General features: G+C 39.9%; 1 protein-coding gene across 9 annotated transcripts in view; it reads right to left on the reverse strand.

Moving 5' to 3' along the window:
* herc2 (HECT and RLD domain containing E3 ubiquitin protein ligase 2) overlaps nucleotides 1-24,435 on the reverse strand; it is a 62,510-nt gene that overhangs the window by 25,600 nt on the left and 12,475 nt on the right. For 6 of the 9 annotated variants that reach the window (XM_056751337.1, XM_056751335.1, XM_056751336.1 and 3 more), the window contains 34 exons: nucleotides 22,328-22,550; nucleotides 22,151-22,251; nucleotides 18,878-19,019; nucleotides 18,100-18,210; nucleotides 17,687-17,858; nucleotides 16,941-17,114; nucleotides 16,380-16,568; nucleotides 16,134-16,285; nucleotides 12,856-13,013; nucleotides 12,661-12,774; nucleotides 12,329-12,580; nucleotides 11,833-12,026; nucleotides 11,544-11,744; nucleotides 11,181-11,409; nucleotides 9,765-9,889; nucleotides 9,373-9,551; nucleotides 8,957-9,141; nucleotides 8,709-8,873; nucleotides 8,302-8,487; nucleotides 8,056-8,226; nucleotides 7,857-7,975; nucleotides 6,197-6,347; nucleotides 5,504-5,718; nucleotides 5,240-5,372; nucleotides 4,949-5,076; nucleotides 4,666-4,861; nucleotides 4,450-4,580; nucleotides 4,116-4,286; nucleotides 3,841-3,977; nucleotides 3,612-3,763; nucleotides 2,168-2,359; nucleotides 1,611-1,798; nucleotides 1,312-1,504; nucleotides 731-913 (listed from right to left, as the gene is read on the reverse strand). In XM_056751337.1, coding sequence (XP_056607315.1) covers nucleotides 731-913; nucleotides 1,312-1,504; nucleotides 1,611-1,798; nucleotides 2,168-2,359; nucleotides 3,612-3,763; nucleotides 3,841-3,977; nucleotides 4,116-4,286; nucleotides 4,450-4,580; nucleotides 4,666-4,861; nucleotides 4,949-5,076; nucleotides 5,240-5,372; nucleotides 5,504-5,718; nucleotides 6,197-6,347; nucleotides 7,857-7,975; nucleotides 8,056-8,226; nucleotides 8,302-8,487; nucleotides 8,709-8,873; nucleotides 8,957-9,141; nucleotides 9,373-9,551; nucleotides 9,765-9,889; nucleotides 11,181-11,409; nucleotides 11,544-11,744; nucleotides 11,833-12,026; nucleotides 12,329-12,580; nucleotides 12,661-12,774; nucleotides 12,856-13,013; nucleotides 16,134-16,285; nucleotides 16,380-16,568; nucleotides 16,941-17,114; nucleotides 17,687-17,858; nucleotides 18,100-18,210; nucleotides 18,878-19,019; nucleotides 22,151-22,251; nucleotides 22,328-22,550 — 5,712 coding nt within the window. Of the gene's footprint in view, nucleotides 1-730; nucleotides 914-1,311; nucleotides 1,505-1,610; nucleotides 1,799-2,167; nucleotides 2,360-3,611; nucleotides 3,764-3,840; nucleotides 3,978-4,115; nucleotides 4,287-4,449; nucleotides 4,581-4,665; nucleotides 4,862-4,948; nucleotides 5,077-5,239; nucleotides 5,373-5,503; nucleotides 5,719-6,196; nucleotides 6,348-7,856; nucleotides 7,976-8,055; nucleotides 8,227-8,301; nucleotides 8,488-8,708; nucleotides 8,874-8,956; nucleotides 9,142-9,372; nucleotides 9,552-9,764; nucleotides 9,890-11,180; nucleotides 11,410-11,543; nucleotides 11,745-11,832; nucleotides 12,027-12,328; nucleotides 12,581-12,660; nucleotides 12,775-12,855; nucleotides 13,014-16,133; nucleotides 16,286-16,379; nucleotides 16,569-16,940; nucleotides 17,115-17,686; nucleotides 17,859-18,099; nucleotides 18,211-18,877; nucleotides 19,020-21,757; nucleotides 22,009-22,150; nucleotides 22,252-22,327; nucleotides 22,551-24,435 lie in introns of those variants that run through there. The other 3 variants (XM_056751341.1, XM_056751340.1, XM_056751342.1) reach the window with 2 other exon arrangements.

Raw genomic sequence — 24,435 nt, forward strand, 5'->3', positions numbered from 1 at the left:
GAAAGTGAAAGCAAACAGTGAATCTAAGTAACGCGCTCAAGCTGTGTGTGTGTAAACTTGTCAATGACGACCTGAACTGTTCGCGTCCATGATGGCAGCGGGAAATATCAGTGCAGCGTGACCCGCGCAGTTAACTAATAGCACATATCCTATACTGGTGGGCTCACAATCTACTTGTCTTTCAACGTGAAATAACAACAGGAAGTAATTCAAAATGTTCGTGCTGGACGAACATGCACAAATACTTGTTGAAAAGTAGGCTGTCTTGAAAATTGGTGGCAAAATGCTATTTGGTGGCAGTCTGGAACCCTGATGTAATTCATTTAATGTTTTGCCAGATAGCAATCCAGCAAACTGATATAACCCCGCGCCCCCGATGCCATCGTCCATCACAATGTTTTACTGTAGGCATCGTCCGATGAAAACTTGGTAGACATCGCCCAACACTATTATGTGTAGACTATAACCATTTCATTTAATTTCAAGGGATAGCTCACCCAAAAATGAAAATTCTTTCATACATTTTTTAACCTAATGTCGCACCCAACCCTGTATGACTTTCTTTCTTCTGCAGAATGCAAAAGAAGGCATTTTGAAGAATGCTGGTAAGCAAACAACACTAAACTTATAAACAAACTTTGAATGACATGAGGGTGAATAAATATTATCAGACTTTTTATTTTTGGATGAGCTATTCCTTTACACCAGACATTCAGGCAAGAACACTTACCAGTCTTGTCATTCGCACCGCTCTCCACTAGTATCCTGAGCAGACCACACAGAGTGCTAACAGCCTCTGTCTGCATCACTTCAGCATGAATCCCAGAGGACAGAGACAGCGTCTTTAACAGGTTTACTGTACTGGTCAACATGATGGCAGTAGGGTGAGCACTCTTCTCCATCACTTCCCCTTCTGAGAGACACCACAGACAGAACAAATATAAACCAATATTCCAGAGGATAAATAAATGTGACTTGAATATCATCTTGCTTTCTGGCAGCTCAGTGGTTAGAGCATGGCGCTAGCAACAGCAATATCATGGGTTTGATCTCAGGGATCGTACATACACAAATACAGATATATAGTTTAATGCAAGTTGCTTTGGATAATAGCGTCTGCCAAATGCATAAATGTAACGTAAATCTGCAACGACAACTTTTACATTTCTTTCATTTTTTACATCACAAATTGACCCATAATTCAACATGGTAACGTGAGAAGGCAATAAAACGCCTTAAGATGGGTGATGGATGAGATACTCTGTATTTATGGTCTCGTGGATTTAACTGTACAAAAAAAGTAGCTCTCACCTATGTCATCTTCAGTGTCCGAGTCTTCTGTGGCGGGTTGTGCGGCAGGTGGTGGCTCAGCCAGTTTAAGGTCATACTTGCCCTCTTTGCCCATCCTATAAGAGTTAGTGCTGCTGGTATCCCACTGAACTCGAATCCAGCCATCTTCCCCTAATTCCCCAATCACACGCCCAAGCCCTGGCGGTGGGCCATCCTACAAACAGCATACAAACACCTTAATGCACCAACTTGCCATTGTCAGGACTTAAGAATGCTGAACTGGTGGAACCGATTCATCATACATGAAGTATTTAGCTTACCTGGTCTCCCCACTTCCAGTCAGGTCCTCTCATGACCCTAGTGCCGATCTTCATCATAGCAGCCAGCTCAGGACCAGATGCAGGGAGAGGGGTGGGGGCTGTCTCTTTCCTGGACTCTTCAAGAACTGTAGCAGATCCTCCATGAGTGGCAGAGCTCAGCTCCTCCTCAGTGCTGTCGGAGCTGGGACCTGTAAACCACCACCGCATTTACAGCAAACTCAAAACACTTTCACATCTCAACAAGAATCTTTTATAAAAAAATATATATATTTTTGTATAATTATATCAAATCATTGTTACAATTCAATACATTTTGGACTTCAAAACTCTTCACAAATCATAAAGGAACTCTGTAATGTACAAAATTTTATTGATTTTCAGATCTTTTTACAAAGTGGCCTTGAATCAGCCAACATTAAATATTACTAATACAAAACGTGGGACTTGAAAGTTATCGAACTGTAGATATGACCCTAATGAAAATTCTAAAATGATCCTTAAATATACGTCTATCTCCAAAAGAAAACAAATCTTGTGGTGGGGAATGTGGTGCTAACCGATGAGTCTGAGAACGCTTTGGGTGAGTGCGAGGATGCCGGAGTTAAGAAGTAGGCTGAGGCTGTTGGCTCCATGTTTGAGAGTGAGCATGTGAAGCATGGACATCAAGAAGCGTGCCTGAGGGATGGTACCCAGACTGGGGCCCGCTGGGTTCTCATTAGTGATGGTTTGCAGTGGAACTGGCTGCACACCTGAAGAAAGATCCAAAATTATAATCAGCAATACTGCACTTCAAGGTAAACATCACCCAAAAATGAAAATGCTGTCATTATTTACACGCACTCTTGTCATGTAAGACCTGCATGGCTTTCCGTCTTCAGTAAAACACAAAAGAAGATGTTTTGAAGAATGTTGGCAAGCGAAAAACGACAGTACCCATTGACTTGCATTGGGTTTGTATCCATACAAAAAGAAGTCAAAGGGCACTGTCGTAGTTTAGCCACCAACATTCTTCAAAATATCTTCTGTTGTGTTCTGAGGAAGATAGAAAGTCCTACATGTTATCAATGACAAACACATAACAAACATAAAGCATGAACAAACATCTTATTTAAAGGACCCCTAATGCAGAAAATGCACTTTTAAATGTTGTTTGAACATATCTGTGTGTCAGGAGTGTGTGTACAGAACCACCCAAAAATGATAAAATCCACCCATTCAGCTTTTGGCATTCTTTCAGTAACCTGGCGTCACATGGATTGAGCCCTGAGGGCCTATGACTAGTGATGGACTGCTGATCAGCAGTCATAGGCAGGGATATCGGGTGTCCCCACCCCCTTTTAAAATAACCAATAGCGTTTAGTTTACGGCACACAGTTAGCCGGGCAAAGCTGTATTTAACAACGTCATACCCACAGTGTTGTAAAGGTCTATTGAAAAGAATAGGAGGATCAGTGATTCCAGTGATGTGTCATTTGAAGCTTGTTATTTACGTTTGTGAGTGACACTGGCGTTTGTCTTCTTCATTCATCAAGGCTGTGATGTCTGATCTCTTCCATATAGCCTTAACTTTCAATATTCTGTGTAGAATTGAAACGGGTCAGATACGTTGTGTTTTCTAAGCGGATTTGAGCGTATGATCGCGCAAATGATCAGCTCTGGGCCATCATGTCTCTGAACCAGGAGGGCACTCACGTGCAACCACTCGCGTGACACTAGACTTCAATGGTAATGTTTACACTGTCTGGATCATCCCTCATCACCCATCTAGTGCATCATGCGTCAAAAACATGGGCACGTATGGCACAGTTTAATAAAAGCTGTGTGGTGTATTTTGAGCTGAAACTTTGCAGACACATTCTGTAGAATCCCAAGATTTATATTACATTTTGTAAAAGGTCTGCATTTGGGGCCCTTTAAAGTTTTAAATGAATAATCTAGAATTTAAATAATCTAAATGCTAAATGATTTAATAATGTTAGGAATGATTGACTTCACACATACCCAGCTCATTGAACTTCACACTGGCCTCCAGCAGGATGTTGCGGATGTTCTGGATGGACCACGCATAAAGCTTACCAAAAGTCACCTCTAGCAACATGCGGTTAAATGGAGGAATCAGATCTACGTCCCTCAGACAATCGGACAAAGGTTCCCTATTCAGGAAACACATCTTCAGAACACAAACATCATATAATTACTGTATATCAGCAAACGTTTATTTGGTACCTACCCAATATTTGTCGCTTCAGGAATGACTCTCTGCCAGCCGCAAAGCATGGCGTACTGTACAGAAGGAAGGAGGAAGCATTTGGACACCAGCTTCAGCATAGTGTCTATACCCTCCAGTCTGACCTCAGCTCGCTCCAGCTGGACACAAGAGTGAGATGTCATCACATCGATGTAGTAGAAAGAGCTATAATAGTTACGTATTTAAATAAAGTCCCTTTGTTATTTAAGTGTCATGTTGGGTCTTTCTTGAGGAGGTAGAATAACTAGTTAAACTACCTGTTTTAGGAGGCACTTCCTCATCTTCTCCACATCCAGCGGCTCCTCTTTTAAAGCAAACTCCACAATGGTGCTCATGAGGCTGGACTGAGAGGAACCATGAACGTTGTGCCGAAGCCAGCGGTACTTCTGAACACTGCCAATGGTGTTTAGCAAAGGCTGCCATTTATCCTGTCACACAATTACACACTTAAACATCCACCGACTTAAAAAATATCAAAACACAAAATCATCTCCATGCTTATTACAATTCAATACAAACTAAAATGTTATGTTATTCTGTTATTATAAGGTATTTGAAGAAATTTTTCTTCATAAACAGAAAACCGCCAACCTTTTGGGACTTGATCGTGGTCTGCTTTTTGTCCACAGGGGCGGGGCTTATCGGAGCAGATGGCTCCTCATTGGTCCCTTCCCTCTCAAGCTTGCACTCCTCCACATCAGCTGACTCAGACTTTTTGGGCACTGTGAGAAACAATCAAACAACCTTGTAATAAAGTTTATATTGAGTCAAATTATATTAGCATTCATTTAAACGTCATTTAACTACCTTTTTTTTTGCGGCGATCTCGGATGAGTTTCTGTGCGATCCTCTTCCAACGAGGTTGTGAGCTCAGCAGCTTCAGTTTGGACACGATGGAGAGGTCATTGCTGACCGCAGGTCTAAGTTCATTAAACAGGAAACGCAGCCTCTCGATCACTGGAGCGCACACCTCCTTATAAGAGCGCCCCTGCTCTTGGTGAGTCTAGAGTAAAAATCAGACAGGAGAGGTCAAATATCAGGTCATTAGGTCATTGTGAGGCGTTCCACCAGCTATACTCATCTTGCTCACTTTGATCAAAGAACATTTTGCCTGGTACACCATTCGACACACGGCAATCACAGATTTGGGGAGGGATCTCTGTTTCCCCTGGTCCACAACCAAGGCACATTGATCCACGAGCGAGAGGGCAACATGACCTGTGCAAGAAACCGGAATTCCTTTTTATCCCTTACAGATAACAGTTAAAACGGTTCACAAAAAAGAAAAAAAACACAGTTTGTAGAAGAACCAGTTTGTTCAGACAAAAAGAATTGAGAAACATAAAAACTGAAAAAACGAAACTGTCTGTTGTATGGTTACCGAGGTCTTGATGCTTAAGAAGACAGCAGAGCAGCAGACGGCCCACTTCCTCCACTGGGTGTTCTGTAGGGAATGTGATGGGAGTAATGAGATGGTACTGTTTACAGCAGCGCTCGATTTGGCATAAGAAGTCCTGCACAGAAACAAAAAGCATCAAAGATTAACCGTTGGAAAACATTTGTAAAACATTCTGAAATCTGATTGGATGAGCCATGAAAAGATTCTCAATAAAACAAAAAAAAACAATTGTATTGTGTGTTTGACCTTCACAGTGTGGTCCTGGGTGGTGTTGTCAGCAATGGCCTGCAGGAATGGCTGGGCGTGATCGCTTAGGGTGATTCTTCGGCAGTAGAGCTTGGATTTGTCTGGTGTGGTGGTCCCTGGTGAGCTACAGTGGTCCTCATCCTTCTCCTCATTATAATTATAATGGATCTGACTCGTCTGGAGACCACCGAAGAATATCGATGACTGGAGCCATTCTTGAAGGACAAAGTATAAAGGAGTTTTAAAATGGGGAAACCTTCATTTAGAATGTTAAAACTCCATTGGTTCCCAATCTACTATTCCATCTTTGAATATAAAAATCAGGTTAATTTATAAAAAAATAATCCCCTCCCAAAAAAATCTGTCATCATTTGCACAACCTCATGTCATTTTAAACCCGTGAGATTTTCTTCTTCACAAAAAAAGATGTTTTGAAGAATGTAGGTTAACAAAAACAAACTACTTTTGTATGGAGACAAAACCTATTTAAGTCAATGGGGACCAATGGTTTCCTGTTATTAACAATCTTTAAAATATCTTCTTTCTGCAGAAGAAAGAAGGCTATAGGTTTGAAATGACAAGAGGTTGAGTAATGATGACAGAATTTTCATTTTGAAAATGAAACTATCCCTTTAAATCTGCCTAGGTCTAAAACGACACTTGCAATACTATAATATGAATAAACGGACTCACTGGCACATTCTATCTCTATGCGAGAGAGAGGGGTGCTCATAGCCAGATAGGATGCGTGTAAACCTAGCAGTAGACCAAGGTTCCTCTCAGCATCTATCAGAGGGGAGGACAAACTGCTGAGGTCAGGCGTTGTCACCGTCTCCTGATTGGGCTGGAGAAAGACAAGAATGAATCAGCCAATCAGAACCACAACGTGAGATTTTTCTAATAAAGTGGGCTCAAATTGATAGGTAGGCCTGCACGATTAATCGTTTTTAAACCGAAATCGCAATTTGAAGGAGTGCGATGTTCAAATCGCAAAAGTTGCGATTATTTAGATTAAAAGGGCTTTAAATAAGATAATGCACCTACGTAGTATTTGATAGCAATTTTACGTTTATCCAATAGGGAGCATTTTAAAACTTTAGTGATGCGCGGATGGCGGTTATATCCGTGGGCGCTGTAGATGGATGATCCGCGGGTCGGGTAATAAATGGATGATATCATATACAATATTAACAAAATTTCTCAAAAAATACGAACATGTTTTAAATGCATTTTTAATCAGGCGCTAATTTGCAGAAATTTAAAACAAATGCGCGCGTGGCGACGGTAGATGACGGTCTATTTCTTAAAGCAGAAATGGAGGCAAAACGGATCCGAGAGAAATTTAAAAAGGGAGAATTAAAAACAAAACAAAAGGTAGGAAAGATAAGTACCGTGTGGGAGCGTTTCAGCGAAGTGGTTTAACGAATCAAGTGCTGGGTATGTAATATGCAACGACAGTGAGACACTGTATGTATATGAAAGCCATAAGACTGGTACCTCTTATATGGTACATCACTCGAAAGATTAGATTTAAGCATTTACAGACAAAGACAGTGCTATAAAATTTGCTGAGTAATTAAAGTAACGATCGGGTCCGGATATCTATATCAGAGAAAACTATACGTGCGTGCGGGCGGATAATTTATCGAAGCAGCGGGTGCGGGTGACATTTTAACTTATCAGCGCATCTCTACTGTACATGCTTTGAATTAGCAAAGAACATCGTTTTGGAAAGATGAGCGCGACCGGGAGCAGCAGTTCAAATTCGCAACAAAGTAACGTAATGTCTGCTGAAGCACAAAGTCCTGCAGCAGCAGACGACTTGGTACCTAAAAGAAAAAGCAACGCTTATGTTTGAAATTATTTTGAAAGTCCGTGTCGACCTCGCGACACGATTGCTCACGCGTTTGAAATAAGCACACTCTACGACAAATTTTCACAATGGTAGGCCAAAATAACAGACGCCATACATAACTGTAATTGTTTACAGTGTGTTTGGGATCTTAAAAGTTTAAGGTTTTATATATACTTGTTAATTTAGGTATTTAAGATACTGCTGTTATTCTCTTAATTTGTCATGACATTTTTGCATGACAACTTTATTTAAAAAATGACCACAGTGTAAGTGGTTTTAAATAAACAGTGGGATAACGTTTCAATAGTTTGTGATTTTGCTTGGTCTTTCTTTAAAGCATGCTGTTAAAACCAACACAACAAAACCTAGCTCTTTTTTTTAATAGTAGTCAAATCGCATTTAAATCGCAAATCGCAATTTTGGTCAGAAAAATCACAATTCGATTTTTTCTTCAAATCGTGCAGCCCTATTGATAGGTTTGTATAAAGGCGGATATACCTCTATGTACTGGCCCACACAGAAAGCTTGCATAGACTCCCTTGTGTCTTCAAACTGAAGTGCTGCTTCCAAAGCCACCACAGGATCTTCTCCTGCAAACTGGGCTGTGGAACAAAAATCTACTACAGAACATGATGTATTCTCCTCATGACTATAAAAAAAATGTTTAAATAGCGATGCATATTACACATCTTCATACCAAGGATGCTGTTCCCAGTCAAAGTCTGAGCCTGGAAGTCTTTGATATCATAGACCTTCCCATCAATGACGGTCCAGAAGCCACCATCCTTATTGTGGTTCTCCAAGTCAGCTTTTCGGATAAGCGACACTTCCTCGTTGTTCTTGGAACTCGAGCCGTTAAGAATTAAACCTGCATGGAAACAGGGCATTACACAAGGAATCAGACCTTTTAAGAAGGAAGTGTGGGGACATAATGATCTCGTACCCATGAGTCCAGGCCAGGCGAGATCCTCATTGTCATCTCTTTCCGCACCAGGAGCGAGATGGTTGAAACGATCCAGGTGCTCATGCAAAGCCGCGAGGAGAGGGATGGATCCGGTCTCCTGCATCAGGCCAGCATCGCGAGTCAGCAGCAGCACAATGGATACGATCAGCTCTGGGAGCAATACACCTAAAGAGAGAACAGAAGAGAAGTTACTGAAGAAAGAGTCGTTCCTTGTTTACTTTTAAGTTCTTCTAATGCTTTTACATTTTTTAAGAAGAAAAGATAGATATTACAATTACACAAAAACTGAATATAGGTTTAAAAATACTCTGTAGTGTCCCTTTAAATGTCAGAAACTGGCTTTTATCACAAGGAAAAGTGCAATAATACTGAACTCCCATTTTCACCTGTCAGGTCTCCTTCAAGTACACGTGCCACTTCTGCGAAGTGCCGGTGGCTGTTATGGGCGATGCTGGTGGACACAGGAAGTATGTCCCCGATGTGTGTGCACAGCAAAGCCATGTATTTCTTCAACAAAGATCCCACTCCTAGAATCTCAGAGTGACTTAGAGCTTTGACAATAAGAGTTAGTGTTAACTAGATCAAGTTCTTGCTGAATCTTGAGGTCATGCCTGAAGAAATTGTGGTTACTTACTGTATCCTCCTACACCGACTGTGCCATTGACACCCACATACAGCTTGCAGACCAGCAGCCTCTGAAAGCGCAGCAAAAGGTCCAGAGAAGCCGAACGTTCCTTGCTGACCTGCTCAGTGTCTTGGCAGTTCAAAATGCGACGTGCCACTTCTTTAAGACGAGCTATGGTCTGTGAAGCAATGTTCCTGTAAACAAAACACACCATAGAGTCTTGACTTTCTTTAGAGTTCCTCAAAGTAAATATGTACAGTGACTGTGTCTTATAATCAGTTCTTTATTTGTGTTCTGCTAAAGAAAGGAAGTAATATGCATGGAGTATGGCATGAGGGTGAGTTAATAATGAGAGAATTTCATTGAGCAGAAAATAATTGGGATGTTTAATGCACTGATGCAGTGGATGCGAGCCGCTCCAGTACCTGAGCAGCTGTTGCACCAGCTGAACCAATGGGAGGCTCTGTTTATTGGCAGACTCGTAGATGCCAGTGTTGATCAGGTCTTTGTCCAGGGTGGTGCGACAACGATGCAGAGAAGAAGCGCTTGCCTCCTGCTCATCAATCTCCTTCTCTTTTTGGGCCTCCTTCTTTGCTTCGATGTCCTTGTGTAGGGACGCATAAAAACAGTTGTAATGTTACATTCCAGAACTTCCATGCAATGAATGACAGAGGTGATATTTTGCGTATAGGGAGTATTCTTGAAATATGTGGCACTGTTTCCCTCGTGGATAGTGAAATTTCTCCGGTGGGCAGGGCTCTGTTGGGTTTTGAGGGTGAATAAATGATGAAACGACGGATGAATAAAACATGCTGACCTGGATCTCGGCCGTGATGGCAGCGTTCAGAGCAGACTCCAGCCCTCCATCTGCCATCAGACTGCCAACCAGGAGATCGATCATGAAGCGACGGCCAGGACTTACGCTCATTTCATTGGCAGACGCTGAAAAACACAGAAATGATTTTGACCATCAACTCCCCATGTGCTGGAAATAACCATCACACTGACTTTAACGCAAAAAGAGAATTTCTTGCATAACTGCTCATCATCTTTACCGATTCTATGGTGCCAAGCCGAAAGATCTCACCAAAATTGCTGATTTTATAAACCAACCAAATGCAAATTCTAGCTCTAATGTATTTGTACAGGAATACTTTGAAAATGAAAGTCAGTGCCTGTGCTTTTCCCCCACACGACTTGACCACTGATCATGTTCAGATAACTTTGAAGTCGTTTGAGATGCTGTATCTAATCCTTTTCAGACAACAATGTTTATGATTGCAGATACAATGTTTTCGCAAAGTTTCACCACATTTGATTTGGATTTTTTACATCATCGTAAGGGAGAATATAGTTCTGAAGACAAAAGACAAATTCTGTACTTAAATTTTGTTTTATTTTCCCCCAAATTTTTTTTTTTTTTTTTTTAAATTTCAATTTCTTCCGTTTTAATTTTTATAGGATTCTGTGTAATCCATTTTTTACTATATATTAGAAATTTGCTCCCCTGAAAAATACTGAAGTACACTGTGGTATTTAATATAGTCAACTGTTAAACACTAGATAACATAGTGTTTTTAAACATACTGTACATACTACAGCAAACTGAAGTATGCTACAATTCCTAAAGTTGATCAATGGATTAGTATACCATAGTAGTTATACTATACTAAAGAATAATTTATGACATATACTGTAAGTACAATGTAAATGCTACAAATAAATGTAATATACAAAATACTATTGTATACTACAGTATGTAGGTATGTCATAATTTGTTCAGTTGCTCAATCTGTGGAATTTGTTCAACTGCTCAATTTGTTAAGGTTGTTGCAAAAGCAAAATAAAGTTTCAGTGTGCATTTGACGTAACATGAAGAGACCTCTCAGACCAGCTAGTATCTAACATCCTCACAATGACATACAGACACTAGAAATTGTATGAGCGTCACACAAGTAGTACATAAACCCGTGCCTCTTATTCACTCCGAGAAACACAAAACAAGCAGATCACATTTTTAAACAGCAACCGAATAATTACTTGTGCCAGTCCACTAATTCAAATTCCATTTTGCATATTTATTAGTATGCATGCTATCTGAAAGTCAAACCCATGACGTTGCCACTGTTAGCACCATGATCTACCAGTTAAAAGTGCTAGGAATGAATAGAAAACACTTATCAGCACTAACCCATCCATAAATAAAAGACACAAATAAGTGTTAAGTACTAACCTATGTTGGGCAGCAGTGAGGACAGGGCTCTTGCTCTTTCCTCTGCAGTAGGCAGTAGCACTGACCAGCCACTCTGGAGCACAGCCTGAGCGGCCGCCTGCACGGTGTTTAACACCCCGGCGTTGCTGGCCAGCGTCACCACCGTCTGCTTGAGGTTATTAAGAAGCCCGCTGCCCAAGCCCAGACCCAGATCCTCAGGGTCCACCTGGTTACTGATGGCTGCATGAAGCTGTAGAGGTAGCAAATGAAGCTGGAGTTACTTGAAAGTTCGAAATACATTTTTGCAGTGTCTATTATCTATTAAAGAAAATAAAATCTGAAACTTAAACGAAAGAACAGATAAATAAGGTTTAGACCTCTAACCTGTAGTCTGAGCAGATTGAGAGCAGCCACGACCATGCATTCTTTCTCTTGCGGTGGCGGCCAATCAGAGCTGCCGTCCATTCCCTCGCTGACCTGTCGCAGAAGAAGGTCCAGCTGCTCGAAGGTCATAGTGCAAACATCCACCACGAACGGCACACGGAGCCCGACTGACCACTCAGAGCATGACGACCATGAAAAACTCTGAGAGAAAAAATAACCATACTTAACATGTACAAGGCAGAAATGGACACATCACTTCCTGTCAATGTAGACACGTGATACACCATACCTGACCAGGCCCACAGGCGATGCCCACTATGTGTTTGGAGTTGAGGCCTGGCAGAGCTTTAGGCTGCTTTTTATTGGAGAAGAGTGTGTCAAAGTGCTGTAGTTTGTCATTGCTGCCCCAGCTGTGTACCTCTCCATCTTCTGTGAGGGCCAGACAGTGTGTGGAGCCCACCGCTACATCTACCACCCTCTTGCCTATATCAACAGAAAGAATATGTTAAGAGTCATGTATAGGTTTTGAACCACACAGGGTGAATAAATTACTTGAATAAATAAAATAGATTTTGGTCGAACTAACCTTTTAGACAGACTAATTTTCTCTTAAAAAATAATGATTTTAAGCAAATCAAAACTGAATTAATTGTTTAAAGGCTTAAATCTCATAATTAAATCACATTAGGAGAAAAATGGCTCCAGAAAAGCAGCAGTCATCTATTTATTCCTCTCAAAACCACTAAACCTCGTTTTAAAACTATCAAAAACACAAAGCACCGAACCTTGCAGACTGTCTAGTAGTTTAGGATAACGGACGTGCTCATCTGTGCCGTGGCCGAGTCTTTGATTGTCTCCTTTGCCCCAGGTGTACACCTGCCCATCTTTAGTGAGCGCTACAGAAAACTGGCTCCCGCAGCAAACCTTCACAATATCCAAATCTTGAAGCTTCTCCACCAGCTTTGGTGTCTTACAGCCGTCGCTGCCACCCCGACCAAGCTTCCCGTAGTCCCCGTCACCCCATGACCACACTTGACCTAAACATAAGCAGGGAAGGTCCTTATAGCAACATAAGAATGTAGGACCACCGATAAAGCTTCTTTTTCAGATGTCATACCGTTCTCAGTGACAGAGAGGGTCTGTGCATCACCACTGCCACATGCCACAGCTATAACCTTAAGACCCTTTAGAGCGGTCACCAGCATAGGGGTGGTCTGATCTTCACTGGACCCTTTAGGAAACATACACACATCTCTGAGTAAAGGATGCTAAGGAATACACATTATTTTTTAATTCAAGTTATGGAGATTACCGTGGCCCAGCCTGCCGTAGTTTCCGCGGCCCCATGTGTACAGTTCTCCATCTGCTGTGATCGCCGCACTGTATGTGCTTCCACATGCGATATGCACAACTTGCTTTCCTGCAGGCCTCCCAGAGAACATTGCGATCATGGTGGGCTCCTCCAAATACCTGCCAAACAAACATAAGTAGACAAAACCTTAAGACATGTGTTATTACAAGGACTCCTCTCACCCCGCTCATAGACTGTTTACTCTCCTGCCTTCCGTTAGGCGCTTCAGGTGCCTCCGGGCAAGAACCAGCAGACTAGGAAACAGCTTTTTTCCCAGAACTGTTTCATTACTGAACTCTGCTCCCCACTGATTTCACTACCTCTCATAACTTTAACTTAATGCTGCTATTACAATGTTTACATTGCACTACAGGGCTGCCATGCATGACGGAACTGTACACACCAGTACTTCATGTATCTGCTCTACCGGACTGTTTACACGCATCACTTGCACTCTATACTGCTCACTTGCACACCAGGAACATTACACTGAATGCTCATTTGCACTAATGGACTACTTTCATAACTGCATTAACTCATCTACTGCACTGTAACTTTAATAGCTGCACTAACTCACCTACTGCACTGTAACTCATCTATTGCATTATTGCATCTATCGCATAACTAACTGCATCTACTCATCTATTGCACTATAACTTCAATTACTGCATTAACTCATCTACTGCACTGTGACTGTATATCTGCATCTACTCATGTATTGCACCGTACCTTTAATAACCACATTAACTCATCTACTGCACTGTAACTTTAATAACTGCAATAACTCATCTACTGCACTGTAACTGTATATCTGCATCTACTCATGTATTGCACCGTACCTTTAATAACCACATTAACTCATCTACTGCACTGTAACTTTAATAGCTAATGTCTGTAACTAATGCACACTCAAGTCACTTGCACTATTGTATAGTCTATATTGTTATCTGTTCATAACCTCCTGTACATTAATGTTCACAGTATATAGCCTTCTGTATATATTGTTCATAGTACATACCGATTGTCATATTTTCATAGTACATGCCCATCGTAAATTATTTTCCTAATATTGTATTCTGTATTTATTCACACTGTATATCTGCACTTGCTAATTGCACTTCTGGTTAGACCTAAACTACATTTCGTTACACTGTACCTGTATATGTGTAATGACAATAAAGTTGAATCTAATCTAATCTAATCTAATTATTTTGTACCTAAAAGAGGCAAGGACTATGTTCAATTGTATTATTAGCTTTTAATGCTCCCTCAGATTCGATTAAGGCAACAAAATATAAGGTGTATGGTAAAAAATTGACAAAACACTTAACTTTAATGTCCCTGTTAACCGGATGTTGCGATCATGCTTACTTCCGTATTCTGACGAATTTCAAAGTGAAATGGAATTTCGAATGAGAAAAAAGTGTGGGGTTTTGCTTGTTTTTTCCCTGCGATTTGATTGAATGTAATAACAGTACAGTCTGACAGTCGAAGGGGAGGAGTTAACAGATGCTCCGCCCTAGCAATTTAATTTGCGTCATTCAAGATGGATAGTCACTTCAGGACGGAAGTGCATTTTCAGATTATTTTTGAAGATTATCAGGGCACATGAATTTTAAAAAGACCCACATTGGAAAATATTTACTATAAACGATGCAACATTTCAAGGAAAAATAGGAATTGTTATTTTTAATTTCACTGGGACTAAGGTATTTACTGGACAAATTTATTTTGGCATTAACTCTTTCACCGCCATTGACGAGTTATCTCATCATTAAAAAAAAAGGGTTCCCCGCCAAAGACGAGTTTTTACGGCAATCAGTGTTAGTACTGTTTTACAGCAGGTGGCGCTATTACACACCTTTGGGAAAAAGTGCAGAATCCCAGAACCTATAACGTTTATGTTTTAGTGGTTTTTAATGATTGTTCTGAGTATAATCTGGGCGGAATCTTTGACAAAAAACGTTAATTATCTCGGCTGTTTAATCAAAATGATGCATTTTTTAAGAAACCTACCCTCATCTACGGAGTGATAAAAAACTAACAAATGAAGATAGAAGAATACGGTTTCTTTTGTTTAAAAGCTGAGACTCTGTTCTTTCATTTGACATATTGTTTGTCCATATATTCTTTAGAGAAAATTTAATGTGAGCCATTAAAGTTGGGTGAAAATGTAAAAAAATGCTGGCGTAGTTTGGCAACTTTTTTTAAAGAGGCTGGCGGCGAATGAGTTAAAGTAAAGCAAAGTGTATGAGGAAGCACAGGTTTAATTAAAATAAAACAAAAATGCATAGAAAAGCAAAATAATTGCAAAAAATAAGCAAACATTGACTACAATTGTAATTATTAATAATATTTATTAATCCTCTTGAGAAATAATCTTTTGTAGCCATTCTCCTGAGCTACAGAATAAAGAATATGTGTGGTGTGTACATTTTTGTCAACCCTCCTTAAATTTTTCTCAAAGCTGAGCTTCAAATTATTCCCAAAGACCAACTATGCAACATGACTGCAAATTTTTTAATACATCTAAAATAAAATATCTGAATATAGAGCAACAAACTTGATTGACCGAAGTTGTAAATCACTGTTTAATGTGTAAAAAGAGAATTGGGGAATTTGGGGTAAAAAAAGAGAGAATGTATTTGATCACCCAAGTTACTCATTTACAGAGACCACAGAGTTATTACGGAGTAATAACTAAAAATGTTTTTTGTGTGTCTGACAGAGTTCAAACAAATAAAGTTAGTGAAAGTGAATACATGTATTTTTTTCTAGAAGAAAGTAAACTGTTCCCTTACATAATTCATTAACTTTGCCTATAAATATATACATTTATTGTTTACAGAATTAAAACTAAAAAATAAATCAGTGATATATAATGTTGTGTATATACAATCCAATAAACAATATACAAAATCTCCGGGGACTCCATTCTTTGCAGATGTGTAGCAGAAGTTTGGGCCACAAAAGCGTGTACGCGCAGTAACGTTTGTTGTTGCATTGAAACTGTCCATATCTAGCATATGGAAACAATAACAATACTTGGACTCTGGCATCACACATAATTTCTATGTGAAAATGTTTTCATCCAAAATAAAACAGAGCCAGAGATGTGGCTACACTAATACTTGATCTTTTTCAGAAACCCTCTTTAAATGATTATGTCTTTTTAATGCTATATGAGTCATACAGATTGAGCTGCATGTTTAATGGCATTGTTATCGGAAATCTCTTACGTGGTATCTCCATGTCCCAGTCTGCCTCCGTCTCCACAGCCCCAGGAGAACACCTCCCCATTGACTGAAAGAGCCAGATAGTGCTGCCCATCAGGATGAGCTGCCAGCTTCATTACCTTCCTGGCTGACAATGCATGGACTAGCATAGGTGCCTGATGGGAAAACATAATTTGGGTTAGGCACTACAGTAAATTATCAACGTTCAAAAACAATGCAATGTGGGAGTTTACAAAATGCAGGACTCACTAGAGTGGTACTTTTGTAATTTTGAGTGTAGACAGCCCCAGTGATGGTCAGAATAAGAAATTCCTTCTCTGAGCAAACAATCTGTGTCACACCCAGGTTTGACAGTGCTTTGCACTGAATTGGTCCATTCACATTTGCGTAAGGCTTCCAGCCGAGCAGACCCCAACCAATCACCTCTTGCAATGTACCCTAGAAATGAAGGAAGATGAAAAACAGAAAATATTTTTTCCTCTCTGGAGGACTATCACAGCAGTGATAGCAGAGGGATATCATCGTTAATGTATGCAAATGAGGGTTCCCTGTGGCTTCCTAGAGCAAAAGAGCAGCTTTATTCACCAAAACAACAAAAGAAGTGGGAAACTAAGCTAGCAGGAAGTAAGATTAAGATGAATAATACAAACCATATGCTAAAAAACTGTAGTAAATCTATTCCCATATCATGGGTTCAATTACCAATTAAGCATAAAACCAATATAAACGCACACACTTACAAGGGTAAGTGCAGTACCAAGCTACATATTTCCTGTCAAACAAATGTCAGGAGCGTGCAGTACACATTACCTTGTTAGAAGTGGGTGAGGTGCACTGCGGGGGGCTGCAGGGGGCTGCCAGGCGATCTAAGTGTGCCATTATGACTACTGCAGTCTGCCGGAGGTCAATGGCCAGGTCATTATCTTGAGGCAGTGTAAGGTAGCGCAGAAAACTCTCATTTGGGCTCAGAGGTGCTGAAAGGATCTGAGAATAAAAATAGAAATAGAAATAGAATAATAAAAAACTAAGACGGACAAATAGCACGGACAGCTAACAACATTGCAGTGCAATTTTGTTTGCATTCACAGTCCAATGTAATCAAAATTATGTTTTGGGTTTTTTATGTATGAACGTTAGCCTTCGGGTGTTCTATCCTACTAACATGTTCTAAAATATTGACAAAAATTACATTTGGAAGATAAGCATACAGTCTTCCACTCTGAACAAAATGAACTTTACCATGGTCTGTTTGAATACTCGATTCTGATTGGCTGGAAGGTGTGCAATAAAACCGTTTCAAGCACATGTAGTTCCAGTCAGTTTGATCAATGTTTGGAATTAACCGACAATTTTTTTTACCTTTAATGTGGCAAATGACAATGGTATAAGTGGGCTAATCCACAGCTAGCCGCACATCAAAGGATTTTAATGCACTTCGTATTAAAATCCCCTTCGTGTCGGGTGGTTCTTGGCCTCCACATTGTGCATTACAATCATTCAACTACCTTTATGCTTTTTAGTAAGATAAATGATTTTCTTCAGAACTTTGATCTCACCTCTATCTCCTCCTCAGCAATGGGCTCCTCCTTAGTGCTGTGGATGTTATGAAAACGCTGCAGGAGGGGCAGTAAGGGGGCGCTGGTGCCCTGGGTGGAACGTTCATTATCCATTTCTCTGGTTCCGCTGTCCCAGAGTCTCAGCAGCAGCAGAACAGCAGAAAGCAGCTGACTACATGACAACAACATGGAGAAAGACTGTAGTGTTTTTATTTTGTGTCATTTTAACAGATCCTAACAAATGTTGTGTGTGACACAACACTGACTGCAGCATTCATTGTTCATACTGACAGAATTAAATGCTGCAAAAGCTAAATGTTTTACATTTGGTAGATATGTTTATTAGTCATTAAATGAGAGAGACCTTCATTTTAGTCCCTTGTCAAATGTAAGATGAGTGAAAGGAGGGGTACCTGAGAGTCCCTCGCTGAACTGCCAGCTCCAGCAGAATGGCCAGAGCCAAGTGCTGATCCTGCAGGGGAATGTTACTGGGAGCTTTTCCACTGCCACTTCCATGGATATCGCTGACAAACAAGAGCACAGTCAAATGAGCTTAAACAGCACCGGACACTCACATTATACAGATATATGGTCAAGCTTATTAGATGGTAGATGGCGAAACATGTTATATTCAGGGTATATTCACTTTTTTTGTTGTTGTTTTACCTACTGTTATGTTTAAAGAGATAGTTCTCCAAATATAAAACATTCTGTGATCATTAACTTTCCCATAGATTGTTCCAAACCTGTATAAATGTATGTGTTCTGCTAAACACAAAGGAAGAAATTTGGAAGAATGTCAGTAACCAAACAGATCTCATCCCCCGTTTCCTGACATAGTAAGGAAAATAAATACTATGGGAGTCAACGGGGGGAGGAGATCTGTTTGGATTATTTACATTCTTCCTAATATCTTCCTTTGGGTTTAGCAGAACACATACATTTATACAGTTTTGGAACAATCTGAGGGTGAGTAAATGATGACAGAATTTCCATTTTGTGAGAATATTTATCTTAAACTGGTTATGAAACAACTAAAATAATCAAGGATATTAGAATAAAAAATAAAATAAAAAAATTGTGACTAAGTGCACTGAAACATAACAGGTCTTCTGTTTCTGAAAGTAAAAACTTCTGAACACTTTTATTATATCAGTCAGTGAATGCAAAAAGTCAAGAAGGCCAGTAAACCTGAGGAATTTGGTAGCCCTCTCGACCACTTCCAGCCAGACGGGCGACACTGTGCCCTCATCAAACAGTGTGGCTTCTGGGAGAGCGCGTAGGGCGTCCAGAGATTCCTGTAGTAACTCACTGCATAGGTCTGCATCATCACCTGAAACAGGACCAACACAACAGCTCAATGCTTACTGTAACTTGACTGAGAGAGCATTGCATTAGCAGCAATGGTTTTGATCCCCAGAGTAACACGCAAACTTATAAAATTTGTCACTTTGTATGTCACTTTGAATTAAAGCGTCATGTAGCTTAACAGGATGATCATTTAAAAGTTCAGGAAAAGCACATGGTTCTTTCATTTTCGATTTCTCCATATATCAAACAAAACAAGTAACTGCTATGAAAACAATAATAGCAGTGGAGTATTATCTTCCAAAGATGGTGGCATCACTGCAACATGCAACATTGGGCGTGACGTCATCTTCACATTTTCTATTGGCGGGCCTGATCCGGACCTTTGCTTTGTTAAATCCGGAACGCGAGACATAGCCTAATAAACCAACAGAAACATTTGACTATTTCGGTTGTTTAAATTGAGTTGCGTATCTACACAACGGAGAATCACATTTACTGATCTTTTGCTGCTATATCCTATGATGTCTTTATCTGGCTCCAAACCCGCTTCATTTTAACCCTTTCCGCTCCGCGCGCTGCTTCTCTCCCACCAAAAGACACGTGCTTATTTTAACAACAGTAGAACAGACACGTAAAGCAGGTAAACGGACACACAAGTAAACAAAATGCAGCAATATTAAAGTCTGTCATTCTGTTTACTGTTTGCTATATGTCTCCAACTTTTCGACCAGATTTGTGTTATTTTATGAACCATAACGTTTTTATCTAAATTTAACATTATTGATCAGCATTTAAACATTTGTGACCCTGTGAAAACTCGGGCTTAAGTCTCAATCTAATTAATTATTAGATAACAAGCATCAAAGATGAATTTCAAGCATTAATTTAAGATTTCAATCATTAAAAATGGCATTATTTGGTCAATATTGAATATATTGTTGTTAGATTTTAAGAGAATATTCTGTAGAATGATCTTATGTAGAAAACAGTAAAAATACTTTTGCTGGGATTTCACGAGAAGGGTCACATTTTTAATGAACATGATGAGAGCATTTTAATTGTTACATTACATTTGCTGTTTGAAATATATTCATTATCAGACTTCTATCCCGAGGAAAAAGCATTTGCCAACTGTAAATACCTGATACTGTCAACCTTACAACAGAATAAACATTCACTCTTTCTGGCTTCCAGCAACCTCCTCTTTTTCCTATTCTCATTCTCTCTTTCATACTCTGAGATCAATGGCATTTCTGCTCAAATCCAGCCGTTCAATGGAATGTGCATATGGCTCAGCTTTCAGGGAGGTTCTGTTTCCTGGACAAGACAGACTGTTATCCACCCATTCCCTGTGGATAGTGTTCTTTACCGCTCTCAACATCCAAACAGAACATAACCAGATGAGTTTCAGTGAAGATTACCTTTGGCTTCTTTTTTTCCTATTTTAGGAGAGATTAAGAAATTTTTCATAATCCACAAATTAGGATTTGTTTTCGTTTTGTTCCAATAGGATCCCATCTCCTCTGTGTGGGTGCTTTCGTCACCGTCATTTACGGGAAAAACAAGCCTCCGGTTCAAGCGCACCAGAGGGCTCTTTTGGCTCCCGCGGGTTATCCTACGGGCCTATACCAGACTAATAGCTAAAACTAGATTGTCACTAGCCATGGTGATTGTTTGGAGACTTGCGTTGAACCAGATCGTTTCGTCTTATTGTAAGATGTTGGCAAACTTCACCCAGGCTAGGAGTAAAACGGGGACGTATAGCGTAAAGCAGGTGATGGGCGGGGCTTGTGAATTTACCCACACACCAAAGTTACAAGTGTGATTTCAGCCGATAGAGGGCTGCTTGGGTAGCAGCGGCAGTAGAAGTCGTCCAGTTAAGAGTTGTCCTACCACTAAAATAATTTTAGAGGGTTTATTGTTAGGTTGAAAAACGTCTCGTTGTTGCTTTAAACAAAAGCAGCAATTCGCATTAGAAGACCTTTGTTAAGTCCACAGAGCCATGACGAGCAGTTCTTTGATCAATGGATGCACTTTTTGGAGCTTAAAAAAATTGCCCACCATTCACTCCCATTCTACCGCTTGGAAGTAAAACGATACATGGTTTTATAACTTCGACTGCGTTATTCTTCAAGAAGAAAATCATATTCAATGAGGATGGCTTGAGGGCGAGTTGTGTGCAAAACATTTCAATTTGGTCGTGTCATTGGAGGTGTGTCATTTTCCAACATCGCACCAAACCATTCTAAGCACTGTATGGAACAGTTACAGTTATGTTTAAAGCCTAGTTCGACACTGCAAGACTACAAACTGTTCTCAGCTCGGAAGATAAAATAAATTAATTTTGTTAATTAAAATTTTCAAAATGTAGGTTTATACAGTTCCCAGAATAAGCTGGGAAACCGAAATACCACCGACACACAACGACAAAAAAATCGTACAAAGGACAAAGTTCAAAGGTAAAAAATTCAAAGAAATTCAAAAGGGCAAGGAAAAACAATCTGGCAATGCTTTCAGCAGCTATTTAATTAGATATAATTTGTAATAGTAAATATTAATAAATATAAACAGAACACCACTTCCTTCAAATGAAAAACTGGGTCACATAACTTAGTCCGAGTCTTTGAGAACGCAGTTCATTCCAACATAAGAGTTTCAATTTAACTCAACCAGTCTCACAGTCCAAAAACATGTAAAATAGGCACTTGAGATGGAGTGAGTCTTCTTAAAAGAATACTGTCACATCAGAAAGAGAGGCACCTGAGCACTTGCGACACTCATAGATGAACCAAACCGGAGAAATAACTGGAGTCTCGTTGCACCTGGCTATCACTGCAAATCCGCCACTCCGGCAAATGCACCCCATCCACACACACACAGGTTAGCTCTCCACACCCTTGAACGCTGATCTGCTTGCGCTCCCAGGCACCCAACCAGACTGTGCTTTTCCTTTCCCACACCGTTACTTCCGTTTTACACCTCCCTTATAAATCCTGTGGCTTACTTCCGTTTGGCGGCATGGTGCATAAGCAGGAATGGATTTTTTCCATATCCGGATTGGCACGGGGTGGAACGATCAGGCAACCTGAAAGATTTGGCGTAATGGCGGTAAAGCGATTTTAAAATAAACATTGATGCTGGGAATGAGCTCACCTGATCTCCAGGCTCTGCGAAGAAAAGCAAAAGCAAAGGAAAGTGCTGCTCTCGATCCCACCCGAGCCAAACCTTCCACTCCTTTACTGACCTGCCGAGTGCTGAAAACAAAAGCTCATGTTAATACCAAGCTCAAAAGTTACCTTCTTGTTTAGCCAAAGCTTATTATTCTGGTACCTTTTGTTATCGACAACGGACAACGGAGGGCTGGGCGGGCTTTTCCATCGCACTTTGTATTTCTCCTCCATCATGCTATGGGTGAGCGAGATAAGGTAGCGCTCCAGAATCACCAGCCGCTGGCTCAGACGCAGCGAGGAGAGCGTGCTCTTAGCTGTCTGTGAAGATAACTTCTGTTGATCATCTATCAGTGCCATCAGACAGTCCTTTAGCTCTACAGCTTCTGTAAGGATTGAAAAATATATTAACACACATAAATAGATGAAGACTAGGACAGTTTAATAGTAATTTATAATCTTGCCATTTTTTGAACGTTAGGATCCAGAATCATTAAATATTTGTGTTTATAAATCATATTAAGTAAATATAAATATAAGATATATATTGTAATATAGACCCATTAAATACAGTACATATACTGTATAGTAGAACCATTTCTTTCACTTTTAACTTTTCACAATTATGCTTAAAGCCACAAAACTCCTTTCAACTATATGAGGGCTTAAGACAATATGTTTAAAACACAAAGTCACAAAACATCTAAAGACAAGCCGGTTTCTTCATTAACATTGCTGACTTGAAATATTGTATGTGGATGAATAAACCCTTGGTATGCATTCCAACCAAAGCCTTTATTATGCCTGCATAAAACCTGCTCCAGCTGACTGTTGTTGTCGATGTGCGTGCCTTTGTGTGCACTGCCTCTGGTTAAAAGCCTCATATAGGCAGACAGGGTGAATTGAAATAGCCAATCTTAAATCCACTTAAGCTTTATGTAAGCCAACCTGCCTTACCCTCACAGGGCAGTCCAAATAGCACAACAGTTTTAAAAGAAGGAATTTGAATGTTAGACAAATCTAATTAAAGAAAAGAGTTTTAAAGGGAAAGTTTTGCCAAAAAATGAAAAATAATTTAATCACTCTCATGTCATTTCAAAACTGTTAAAACACAAAAACTGTTTTGAAGGAGGCCACAAAGCCAAACAACACTGGCCCCTTTTGACGTCCATTGTATGAACACGAAACCACTAAACCACCGTGTTCACACTAAGTTGACAATGGCACATTTGTGCACGAGGGCAGCTTAGAGAGACATTATAAACAGAGCCCGTCTTTGCGATAACCAATCACATATTTAAAATTACAATACTAATTTCTTGCTAAAAATTGCAATCATAAGTTATTGAAAGTAGGGATGAGTCACGAATTTTGAATATTCAATTAGTTTTTTAATTATAGAATTTCGAATAGTATGTGCGATCTTAAAAAAAAAAATCGCTGTGTTTTAATCGCTGTGTTCATGTAACCAAAGGGTGGCGCTGCCAAAAACGATGCACCTTAAACATAAAGGCTTTCAATCAAGACACGGTAGAGGAAAACAACTCCCAACAATTGTTAACGAAGTTACGCACACTGTAGACCCGCGTGGCATAACGGATACGATAAATTGAGACGGTGTCAACAATGAGTTCTTTGTGGGGGTCCTTTAATAAAATGAATGAGAATAAAGTGCAGTGCAAACTCTGCAATGCAAAGCTGGCTCATCATGGATCAACAACTACGATGCACAATCATTTGAGGGCGAAGCACCCAGCAGGTCCATCCACAGGTCAGCAATCAGTTGCTAGTTTTATGGTCAGACCAACTAATTTGTATGCCTGACAGTTGAGTAAATAACAACTTTAATTACTAAGATGATCACTAAGGATATGCTTCCGATCGGATTTGTCGAAGGAAAGGGATTTAAAAATCTTATGGAGTTTGTACAGCACGAGTTAACTGTTAGTCTAGAAAAACGATCACTGCCAGACTGGAGAAACTTTTTCATGATAATAGAAATAGAAGCCTTTTGAGCTGTTAATTCATGAAATAGTTCCGGACTGTTAATAAATGCCGTCATTAGGTTAATATGTTTTAACGCGTTTTAAGTCTGGTCTAAATCTTTATGGCTTTATTATATTTTCCTTGATTAACCACACTGCTGTTTTTAAGTTGGTATAAATGTGCATGCTCATATTTTACAAGGAAATGTCCTAGAATTATGAGCGGTTGATGCTGATCTACGTACTGTTAATAAGTGCCATCATTTGGTAGTTAATATATGAATCA

Source organism: Triplophysa dalaica, chromosome 6, assembly GCF_015846415.1.
Source record: "Triplophysa dalaica isolate WHDGS20190420 chromosome 6, ASM1584641v1, whole genome shotgun sequence".
Lineage (NCBI taxonomy): Eukaryota > Metazoa > Chordata > Actinopteri > Cypriniformes > Nemacheilidae > Triplophysa > Triplophysa dalaica.